At 38.2% G+C, this 11,835-nt stretch overlaps 1 protein-coding gene across 1 annotated transcript; it reads right to left on the reverse strand.

The window, feature by feature from the left end:
- Window positions 1–1,837: 1,837 nt before the first annotated feature.
- Window positions 1,838–5,798, reverse strand: LOC134540097 (uncharacterized). Its single transcript, XM_063382577.1, has 2 exons — window positions 5,378–5,798; window positions 1,838–3,699 (listed from the first exon to the last, which is right to left on the reverse strand). Exons 1-2 carry the CDS (start codon window positions 5,674–5,676, stop codon window positions 2,784–2,786), a joined length of 1,215 nt encoding a protein of 404 aa, XP_063238647.1. The 5' UTR covers window positions 5,677–5,798; the 3' UTR covers window positions 1,838–2,783.
- Window positions 5,799–11,835: the final 6,037 nt, after the last annotated feature.

The raw sequence follows: 11,835 nt of genomic DNA on the forward strand, positions 1-11,835 counted from the left end.
GTCATAGTACAGCTTAAACGACAAGTGAAAACATTTACGCGGTGCTTTTCACGTCAAGCCTTCGTTTGTATTTACATAGCATATTTATTCCCGTGACTAACGTATTAAATCTTATAAAAAAATTAATACTTAATTATTTTTAAAGTATCTTTTATATGTTTGTACAATATTAATTTTTTTTATTGTTGTGGTTGGTTTACCAAGAGTCTACGGAAAAAATCGTAAAATGGACGGCTGTAAGATGCTGTCTTCACTTCACGTTTTCAGAGAGACGCTCAAAATTTACACTTTTTGAAGTGAAAACTTCTATAGGAAGGTTTGGATAGGGAGTAAATTCATGTAAATCGTCATCGACATGGTCACGTGACATGTTATTTTTTTTATATTTCAATGATAAAACTTAATTTATTCTGTTTTTAGAGATACAAGTTTTTAATTTTTTTTTTCAAGGAAATGTTAAAGTTATTGTGTGGTACATATTGCGAATATTGGATATTTTTTAGTAGGTAGTTAAGTTGAGGTTATTTTTTTTCTTTTGTTTATTTATTTACGACGTGAATTTCTTCAAATGTCAGGTTATTGATTTATTAGAGATAATGTTGATAATTTATAGATTTAAGTTAATAATTTTTTATTCTTTCAATGAAAAATACTTAATTTCTTCTAGTTTTAAAGTTATTATTGCTAGGGGCAAAACTTTTGGGTTCGCGTCACCGACATGCCGGTGATAATTATAGGTAATACCAAAATCATTTTCTTGCGTACATTTGACGTAGAGATGATTTAATATTACACATTTAAAAACAAAATTTTAAGTTTTCACTTCAGCCGACAGTCCCCATGACTGACTTTTTTTTTTTTTTTTTTTTTAAATCTTCGTTTCCTGGAATAGTAGGTACGCGAACTACCCCGCGTGAATGAGACAGGGTTTCCCCTGGTCTATCGCTGCCACACCTGTATCCTAACCATATTCCTAGTGCACTATAGGACATGGCCAGTCCCTTATTTTTAGGCCTAGGTAATTTTTTTTAGGCAACGGATTTTGGTGTCCCAGCAGTTGCCGTTCTGTTGCCCGAATTCCGCGCATGCGCAGAGCTCACTTTTTCGTTGATTTCGTTCAAATGGCTGACCCGCGTCTGGCGCTATTAACTCGTATGTAGTCGCTTCCGTGATCATCAGGGGACCTACCAAGCGTGTTGGTGTGCCGAATGAAACTTTATGGTAGCGAAACTATCCTGAAATACATTTTTTGACCTTAATTTTCATAAAAACAAATAATCGCAACACTTAAAAGTAGCTGAGAAGATTAAAATTACACCATTTAATTCGCGCGATAGTGCTGCTATCTGCAGGATTTTTGGCGTAGCAAATGTATCGATGGTTGCCAGACGTCCGCTGGAATGCATTGGAATCAATGTTTAGCCTCGCCCAGGGCACAGTTTTATTAAAACGGTTGATTTTCCGTTGCCTAACAGGGATTGGGTTCGGACTTGTTCTGGAATACGGCCCCGCGAGTTAGGTTACAGTTGTATCTTAACCAGTTTAGTGTCTTGGAATACCGCCCTAAGAAATCTTCCCCACCTAGACCCCTTCCAAAAAACTTTAATTTTAATTTAGGTTAGGGAGAAAAAATATATATATATATTGTTAAATGGTCGTGATGTTAAGGATACTTGCGATAAATCACCGCTTGTCTGTTGGACGGCGTGTTCAATGAGGAATTCGTCTGGCTCTGTTGGCGTGGGACGGAGGGGGAGAGGGGGTGAGGGAGGGGAGGTAATTGGAGGAATGTCTGCAGGGACGTGTCGGCAGCAACTCCTGCAGGGCCGTAAAGCTACGTTTTCCAAGGACCACGCATGCGCGATGCGCGATGCGTGATGCGTCACTGCGTGACCACGCAGCACTTGAACCTGTGTGTTGAAACGGGGATGATTTCCAAGGCCGCGCAAGCGGGGGTTTCCCGCTCGCCGCGGCTGCGTGTCGCGGATGGGCATCGCGCAGCAGTTGCCTGGCCCCCGACTTCAGCGTGATCACGCATGCGATTTATCTGGAGTCAAAGAGTTTTACTGCAGAACAGGACGAGAAATTGATTGATTTAGTAAGGGAGCATCGTGTGTTATATGATTTGCATCACTGCAAGTACAAAGACAGTATTGTTCGAGAAAATGTGTGGAAGGAAATTGCAGCTTCTTTAAACAAAGGTGGTAAGTAGAGAGTTTAATATCTGTGTTAATAATAAAATAAATACTATGGCTCATAAAACGTGGTCTTAAAAAATGTTCTTACTGCATTAAAAAAACATCTTACGGTTCTATATAGTTGTTACTTATTTAAAAATAGGCCAAGTTTAAAAAATATTTTATGCAGTGTTTAAACTAAACCAAAAATAATTTACGTCGGTGTGCACCAGGAAATGTGGAAATAAAATATGTTCCATTTTGAAGTAGTAGGTGAGCCTAGGGCAAGTTATCACAATAAATTGTTTTCTATCTTTTTTTAAGTTTGATAATATTATGTCTTATTCTTCTAAATGCACAACAAAAATTATGTTTTTTGAAGTTTATAATCATATGTTTTCCTATTTATAGTTACTTAATTTTATGTCAATACTAAGGATAATGGCACATTTGCTAATAAATTATCTATTTTGACATATTATATTTACAAATTTTACACTCAAATACAAAAATACACAGCATTACTATAGCACAAAGAGAATATATTTTTTTTTAAAGAAAAGAATAACATTTGCATTTACCCTTTCTTCACGTGAAAAATACTTTTTAACTTGTTTTCCTCACATGATATAATTGCCAGCTTACTTGTCCTTCTTGGCTGCAAAAGTAATTTTTAAATTTGTCTCGTATGCTATACGCAAGATGAGTAGAATTACGTCCTTGTCTTGCCATGGGTATCATATTTTCAGTAGGGAGACACACATTTCGGTCCTCTTCTTCACCCGGGCATGGAATTCTTGCAGATCTTAGATGATTATGTATTATGCATGATGCGATGACCAGAAGATCCACTGTGTCAGGCTTGATGGCGATGGCAGTGAAAAATACTCTAAAATATTGGCAAAGTATTCCAAAAGCGTTTTCACACGTACGTCTAGCTCTACAATGGCGATAATTATATATTGCTTTTTCTTCATCACATTTAGATTGTGCCCTTGGGTAAGGACGCATTACTGAGGAAGTCAGCTGAAAAGCTTCATCACCCAAAATAACGTGTGGCATTAGAGTGTCAGTTCCAGGAAGTATAGCTGGTTCAGGAAATCTGAATGTTCCTTCTGAAAGTCTTTGTCCTAAGACAGATTTAGCAAATATGCCTGCATCACCTTCTTTTCCATAGGAACCAACATCTATTGCTAAAAACTTGTAGTTGTCGTCTACAAGCGCAAGTAACACAACTGAGAAATAGTCTTTGTAATTATAAAACAGAGATCCAGAATGTTCAGGTTTGATTATTCGGATATGTTTTCCATCTATCGACCCACAGCAGTTGGGATAGTTCCATTTGCGATGAAAACCAATGGAAGAACGTTTTAAAACATCTTGGTCAGGTGATGGTATTGAAGAATTCAACATTTTTGAACAAATAGATTGCAATGTCTCTTTTATAATAATACTTACCCAGCTAGGGCATATTCTGAATTGAAACGCCAGTGAACGAAAACTCTCTCCCGTGGCCATAAACCTAAAAGAGAAAAAAATATATGTAGTTATTTATTTTAACTGCTTCAGGCTATCTTGGCACCGAGTCGGTACCCAGAAAGTTCGAGGCCACTATTAACTTAGTGATCCCGTCACCTTAGACTAGAAGAGTAAATCTGTGAGATGTATATCTGTGTGTAAAAACATTAGCTATTTAAACATATTTTATTTTATTTTGGAGGCCTTTTTGGGGAATCGTAAAAACCCAATAAACCTAAGGACGTGAACAATACCAGTACCCTAACTCACGACTCTTATAGCACTTAGGTTGACGTTTTTTAATTTTTTGCTGCTCATAAAAACCTCACGAAATATGTTTAAGAAAAAGTTTGATCATTTATTTACACAGATTTTTGAATTTTACAGCAGAAGACTGCAAAACGAGATGGAGAACCATTCGCGACTCCTACAGAAAAAGCAACAAGAAACTGAAAACTGGGTCGAAGACAGGTTCACCGGCATTTTCAAAATCGAAATACAACACAGAAAGCCTGAAATTCCTTGATGAAACCTACAAAGAAAGAGCGTAAGTACTCTTTACCTTATGTATTAAATAAAATTTGTATAAACAATATAATAATTGTTGAATGTTTATTAAAAATTATATATTCTTTATTGAAATTATTAGAGCTGTTGCAATTTTTTTGGTAGGTTTCAAATGAAATATATATTTATTAGTTGAAAGAACTTCTTATGAATTTATCAAAAAAAAGTTTGTGTAAACCCAAATACACCAGATCAAACTACTCACGCACGCGTGTGTGTCAACATAGCATAGCTGATGGCACTGTTGATTTAATTTTTTTTTTTCAGATCAAAATCAAGCATCAACATAAATGAAATAATTGAAAATAATCAAGAAACACAAGAAATGGTGGATGACTGTCCCTCTGAAGAGTGCAACCAATTTCAAGAAGAAGAAAGCGCTCAAGAATCTACAAATTGGCCTAGCGAGCAAACAAGTTCTTCAGAATTGTTAAACAGCTCCATTAAAAAAAGAAAAATTACAGTAAAAGAAAAAATGTTAGATGAAATAAGAAAAGGTCGTGAAGAAAGAGGGAAAATATTAAAAGATCTACTTGAAAACCGCGGCCAAGATCGTTCGCAACATCCGATAGACATATTCTTCCAGAGCATGTCTGAAACTGTTAAGCAATTCCCCCCACACCTCATTGCGGAAACTAGATTAAAAGTGTGCCAAGTTGTGTCTCAGATGGAACTGAGATCGTTGATGGAGCATCAGAACCAGACTAATCCTAATCACCAACAATGTTATCAACATGTGGATATTGGCAGCGGTTTTCCTGTCTCTGTCATAGATCCCACCCAAATTTGTGAATCTACTGGCAGTAATAGCTTGATTCATTCAACAGATAGCTGTAATTCTAGTGGTAACGATGCTAATGTGGAAGAAAGTGACTTCGTGAGACTAATTTAGAAAATAACCAGTATTAGTTCTGTGAGTAGATGAATGCATAGTCAGAGACATTTTAGGAAATTCATCCGTACATGGACATTTAAATTTTTATTAAACCTATAATTTCAATATAATTAAGTAAATATTTTTATATTTTGTTTTCGTTTAAGTACTTTGTGTATATAAATATGAAACATTAAAAAGAAAAACATTACATTAAAGAGGATTAGTTAAATTTGTTTACCTGAGAGTAAGACATAACTTCTGTTCAGCAGATATTGGCCTTTTGACTCTGTTGCACTGCGATCTCGTGATGTCTTCTTTAACAAAGCCTAATATTGTATCAAATATCTCAGTCGACACTCTGAAATATTCTCTAAATTTAGTTTCGTTATCAATTAAGTGACGTAATATCAACACACTATAACATCCCTCGTCTTCTCTCCTTCTAAATATATCGCTGTCATCTTCTAGGAAGCATGAGAGCAATAAATCATCATCAGCATCTTCCTCCAACAAGACGGCAGAGATCGCTGCTTCCATCGCGCAGACTTGTTTCCCGCGTTCTAACAAAACAGACCCAGGTCAGTGATCACGCATGCGGCGATCACGCATCACGCATGACGCATCGCGCATCGCGCATGCGTGGTCCTTGGAAAACGTAGCTTAAGTCAGAGCGCGCCCCGCGGCGAGGCTGTCGTCCGGGCTGAAGACAACAATGGCGCCCGTCACTCCTCGCTCGGCCCGGCTCCTTCAACACGTCTGCATCGCCGCCGGCCTGTAAACATGGCACCCCCGCGCGCGCTGCTTCCAGGGAGCTTAACGACCCGTGCTTCGTCGCACGAGGGGGGTTACGAGAATTCCCGATCGCACGAGGGGTGGCGGTGCGGGGACCGCTAGAACAAGAGGCGGCAGGGGAGAGGTAGAAATGGCTCGGCAAACGTGTGTATCTGCTTTGAATATATATACTGTATAGAAGTCGCGAGTGGATAGGATTTACTCTACGTTTTTCAGGAGCGTATGATGAGCAGCTTGGGAACTTCACCGCTGCAGTGCGCTGCCGTAACGCCCTGTATCGTCTTAGTTGTTATTTACACGTTAGAGGGCAGCACTGTCGCCCGCTGTTATTCCCCCCCCCCCCCCAAATCCATCATTCACTGCAGCTCAAGATCGTTCAACAAGAGGGGGAAGGGGTGTTGGAAGAGTTCGACACTTGTCCGCTAGGGACCACCACAAGTCGATGCCCTAGAGATGGTGGCGATTGCGGCGGTGAATTAACCAACTACCTCAAACCGTATTAGAAATTTTAACCTGGCGACTTCTATACAGTATATATATTCAAAGGTATCTGAGACCTCAGCCAAAGAGAATTATGTTTCCAATACCTAGTAACAGTAATATAACAAGCAAGATGTTTCAATTCTGTCGCAGCTCAGATCAATTGCTTAATGAAGCGACTCCGAGCAGCCATTGCTGACTGGCTAACGGGGACATCATCACCGCCAGTAGCGAACCCAGAAGGCGGAGCACCCGAACTTGGCATCGAACCCCGAGGCCCGCAAGGAGTCCCAGGGCCGCTAAATGCGGCCCCTAACCTCCTGTTCTGTGCATGTAAATAATCAGTTTTGACGGGGATTGTGAAAAAACTGACTTTGAAAATTCGTTGCGAAGCTTGGTGACTATGGCCTGAGTTAAATTTAATTTACGTAATTTCGAGGGAAATGAACTTATTTTTACGTTAAACTCGTGTGTTGTCCAGCCCTCCTTGGTTTGAGGGGGGGGGGGGGGGGGGAGGAGGTGATTTAATAGCTAGCTGAGCAGCTGGCCTTAACTGCTCAGGTTATCTGGTTGATTATTTTTCGCGCATGGACTCCACGGACACACATTTTTTTTTTTTTTTATGTGGTTAACCTAACCCAACCAACCCTTCACTTTATGTAGTTGCGATCTCCTACAACTGCGGGGGAAACTTAAAAAAAAAAAAAAAAAAAAAAAAAAAAAAAAATTCAGAATCGAAGCTGGGCCTATGGAACTGAGGGTTCTCCCCCAAGAACTGTTTTCAATAAGCTATTATTTACCGGTGCCTGCGCAGTTTAACCTGAACAGCGCGAGGATACACTAATACAATACGCACAGAAACACGACGTAAATAGTAATCAACATCTGTATAAATCTCGGCGAGAAAAAACACTGATTGTTGGCTCACTTGGGAGAGTGTTCAGACGGACGGATGGAGTCATGTTGGAGGCGTGGCATCGACGGGCGGATGGATGACGGATGGAGGTGACGGGCTATTGCAATTCCGCCTTAAGTCCGTGTCCGAATTAAAGTGCGCAGGTGTGTCCTTGAGTCCTTGCGTACTTGTCCGTGTGGCGTACGTGACGAACCAATGGCGGCTTCAGAATGACTTTTCGGGATGGGCTAAGTATCGCACAAAGAAAGGTCGTAGTTGAAAAAAATGAAAGTGGTCAGATATTGGCCTTGGAATATTATTTACAAATTACAGGTTTCAAATACAGAACCTTAGCAGCTCCATGCAACTTTTGATGAGATAAAAGTTTAACATATGAAATCAAATATTTAAGTAAACATGAATATACACTAATCAATAAAATTGGTCTCGGGAGGGGCTATCGCCCCAAACGCCCCCCCCCCCCCACACCCCCTTCTGGAGACGCGCTTGTGACGAACCCGGTCAGGTTCAATGTTTGGCCTCTTTTTCAAAAGGTATTAGCAATACGAACAGATTGTTTACATTTTTTTCCCTTAAATAAGTTTTATTGGAAAATAAATCTGTAACTGAAAACAGTATAATTTTTAATACTTGAGTAGTGTCACACGAATCTACAATTTGCTATGTGATTTTTACCTTTGTTTTGTAGTTATGATCGGTATGCATATGCATGTATTTGTTGTAACTTAATTATAAACATGCTTACATATTAATTATTTATTAAATTGATTAGTATTAGTCAAATAAAGAGTGGCAATGATTTTATAAGTCTTTAAATTACTTAAATATTAAATCAAATTTAGACTAAGCTACAGACTTTTTTTTTTTTCAAAATAGCGTCTTTCTTGAATTCGAAGTAAGTACTTACAGAGATTCGTTTACTTGCGTACTTGCATACCTACTTCAATTCTAGTCCAGACAGCCCTTATGTTACATCCGGGGACAAGTACGTAGGCTACCTATAAGTACCTAAGTACTTCAGGCGAGTTCTGACACGAACTAAGTTCTGATACTTCATGACTGATCTCCATTAAGATAGCTATTTGCCATGAGTCAAAATACAACATTAAATATAATAATTTTAACGAAGGCGCATCAGTTAAAGTGCTATGTGCACACAAACACACATAGCTATGGTCAGAGGACAAGAAGCAGTCCATACTACCATTTGTCGATGAATTCACAGGTGTAGTCTATATGTGAGCTGCCTATATTTTAAGGGGAAAAAAATATTACAAGCATTACCTTTGTAGTCATCGTTTTGTGGTTGAGCATTCCAAAGATAAAGGAATATTTAAATATATAATTCGTATTCACATTTTCAAGGCGATTCTCTGTATTACAAGCTATTTCCTAGGATTTAAAAATAAAACGAATAAGTACATATTCGAATGCTAGATTATTGATTAAAATTTTACTTTTTATAATGACCGACAAAATTTTACCTCTTGAAACTGATCCTTTCGACTAGTGAAAAGTGGAAAATCTCATACTTATAATGTTTCCAAATACGCTATGATCTGTGCAATAGTTTCAATATGTTCTGTGTTTTAGGTCGGCAATGGTCAACTCTTCCGTTGCTCTGTGCGACCGATAGAAGCCGAGTATTTTGCTGCGGTGGTAGCCATGTTTGTTTATGTTCTAAATACTTTAAACATTGTTTCAAGTACAAGACTATGAAGTGTTCTATTAGTTTTATCTGGTTTATTTTTAATTTAATATGTAAATTCTAGCCCTGTTATGCGCTCGGAGCATAATATATTTACTTTTAATTCAATCAATATTTCGTAACTTTGAAATGCAATCGTCGTTGTTGCCATTTGTTACGTTTCCGTGCATTGTGCGATAGTGCAAACGCGATAGTTAAGTATTCCGGGATTTAAAAAAATCGGTATTAGCTGCTTTTTGCATTAGATCTAGACATTTAAAGTGTTGTAATATGTACACGCAACCAATTTTTCTGAATGTGCAATTTAAAATGTTTGTACACAAACATAAAAATATATATTGTATATTTGAATACAAGACATTCAATGTTGGCGCCACCATCTCGCTGCACGTCTCGTAGAGCGTCGCAGCAGTGCATGGATGTGCCATCTGTCGGCCGACCAGGAAACTACGTACGGACGGGCGGTGGCGAAGAAGCGCGTGAATAATGGAGCGACATTGATCCCTGGCTGTGCGTAATGAAGTGTCCTAAGGGAGCAACCCTTTTGTGTCATGCAATAATAAAGAGATAAATCGAAGGCAGACTTTCTTTTTTCCATTACGTGCCCAACCTCCGCAGGAAAAAAAAAAAAGACGGGAGGAGACCAAACGTAATCAATTCTGGGACTGTCACATGACTTCAAATAAGTGAGAAAACCCGGCGAAATTTCCCTTGAGGATCTAGTGTCCACCCTTTACAGCGCTCATAAATCCTGGTTCAATCAGTTCAGAAATCTTCAAAATGGGATTTACAGATTGGTGTGCCTGATTAAAATAGGTATTGCGAAGATCAGCAGGACTCAAAGAATGCTACATACGCATTTCAACACAAAGAAAATGCATGCATAACATACGTATTAAAGAGAAATGATGTGTACTGATGGGAAGAAGCTACCCTATCCATCCCAACTGCATGCATTATTCATGCTGGAGAAAAATTGTTAAATAGCACATACTAAATTTAACCCACATTAAATTTTAATTAATCGGGCCACGAAGTTTTTGCTGTCAATAAGAGATTACGAAAACGCAGCGTTTACTCAATTATTACAGCAAATTTAATTACTGTTTTGTATTGACTGCGTTGAAAGTATTTAAAAGGTAGTCATCATGTGTTTCACATAAGCGCCTAATAATCTTACAAACCACTACAATTCCGGAATAAAATTATACAGTAATATATATAATATATATATTATATATATCACTGTAACACTGGATAGGTCGCTAATCCACATCTACCGACAACACCTGGGAAAAACTGCTACTATACCGAAAAGTTGGAATAACTTATTGAGCAAACTGGGTGGCACATCTTGTGGAGCCGATGGCAACACTTTACAACAGTATTGACCCTGGTTCATTCCTCAGCTATATACTATGCCTGTGCATGGCTGCACAGTTCCCATATTCTAATGGTTGAGGTACAACTCCAACAGACGATGTGCATATTCCCCGGCACACTACATTGCATCTGCTTAGTTTTCTGGTCTCAGCAACATTACACCACCTCACATGCCTGCTCTCGTCAGATAATGATCAAGGAAGCTACACAGCTACTCCCTAATCAGCAGACTATCACAAACACACCAAAACCAGATTGAAATTTTTTATTCCAGTCTGGGAAACACCCATGCATCCAAGAGCGTACCTATCCAGCTCAATAGGAACTAGGAACTACAGAAAGGTGAGGAGGGGGGGAGTGCAGTATTAGGAATTCAACTTCTTTCGACAGGGAGGAAGGTTCATGTTGCCATACAATAGTAAACATAATTATTTATATAAATAAACTTTTTTTGGGACTGAAAGGGGGGCAAACACAGCCCGTTATTCGCAGAAAATTCTTACAATAATTAACATGGACACCTTGGCTTGGAATTATGGAAACTCATAATATTTACTTATAGTGTTACAGTTTTCACCTAATTGCTCAGTTCCGAACGTAATGACCCTACACAGCAGTGCGATGCTGAAAGCCGCTATCCATATGAGTCAGCATTTAGCGCTCCAGGTGGGAGCGAAATAATTGACAGTTTTAAGATAAATATTAATAACATGTACAAAGTAAGACATATAATTACCCTTTTACACAGAAAAGTAAAAAATCTATAAAAACTGTTTTAAAAAAAGTTTATATTTTCGTTTCAAAAGAACTAAATAACTAATCACTTATAATTTTCCCGTATTAATGTTTACGTTGTGAGAATGTGAAACACAAACAAATGCATTTTTCTCATAAGAAAGCATGTACTATTAAATATCAAGTGCGTATTTAAAACAGTAATATTTTGATCTTCAAACAAGTTAGTTCTTTAAAATGGTTCCTTTTTATGTGTAACATTTTAGCTCTCGGTATACGGCATTTGGTAGTATTTTCGTGAATGGAACGGAAATCGCATGGAATGGAAATGTGTAACCACGGTGCTGCCATCTGTGGCGGATGGCGTGAACGAACTTCACAAAGCAAAGGGAAACTTTTAGGATATTAACTGTTTAATGAATTTTAACAAAATGGGCAAATTTTAATAAAATTCCATGTCGAAAATCAGGTCCATAGCTAGGGTATAGTATTTTTCAAGGTTTTTTTCTTTTTCGTTTTTAACGGAACCGTTTCATTGGCTAGTTTAAAATTTCGCTCTGTAAATCAAATGATTCGATAACCGACGTAGCTGCTCCACCAACGAATTCTACCGGTGGGTGCAAAAATTACGCGTGATTCGCTCCAAGAAATGTAGTTTACATGAACATTATTTCTAATGCAA

The sequence above is a fragment of the Bacillus rossius genome, chromosome 16, assembly GCF_032445375.1.
Source record: "Bacillus rossius redtenbacheri isolate Brsri chromosome 16, Brsri_v3, whole genome shotgun sequence".
Taxonomy (NCBI): Eukaryota; Metazoa; Arthropoda; class Insecta; order Phasmatodea; family Bacillidae; genus Bacillus; species Bacillus rossius.

What these genes read in the sequence shown, in the direction of transcription:
- LOC134540097 (XM_063382577.1), bottom strand. Translation starts at nt 5,676, where the DNA reads ATGGAAGCAGCGATCTCTGCCGTCTTGTTGGAGGAAGATGCTGATGAT. An exon ending in AAGTTATGTCTTACTCTCAG is followed by an intron (nt 3,700 to 5,377) that starts GTAAACAAATTT and finishes TTTCTCTTTTAG; the next exon opens with GTTTATGGCCACGGGAGAGA.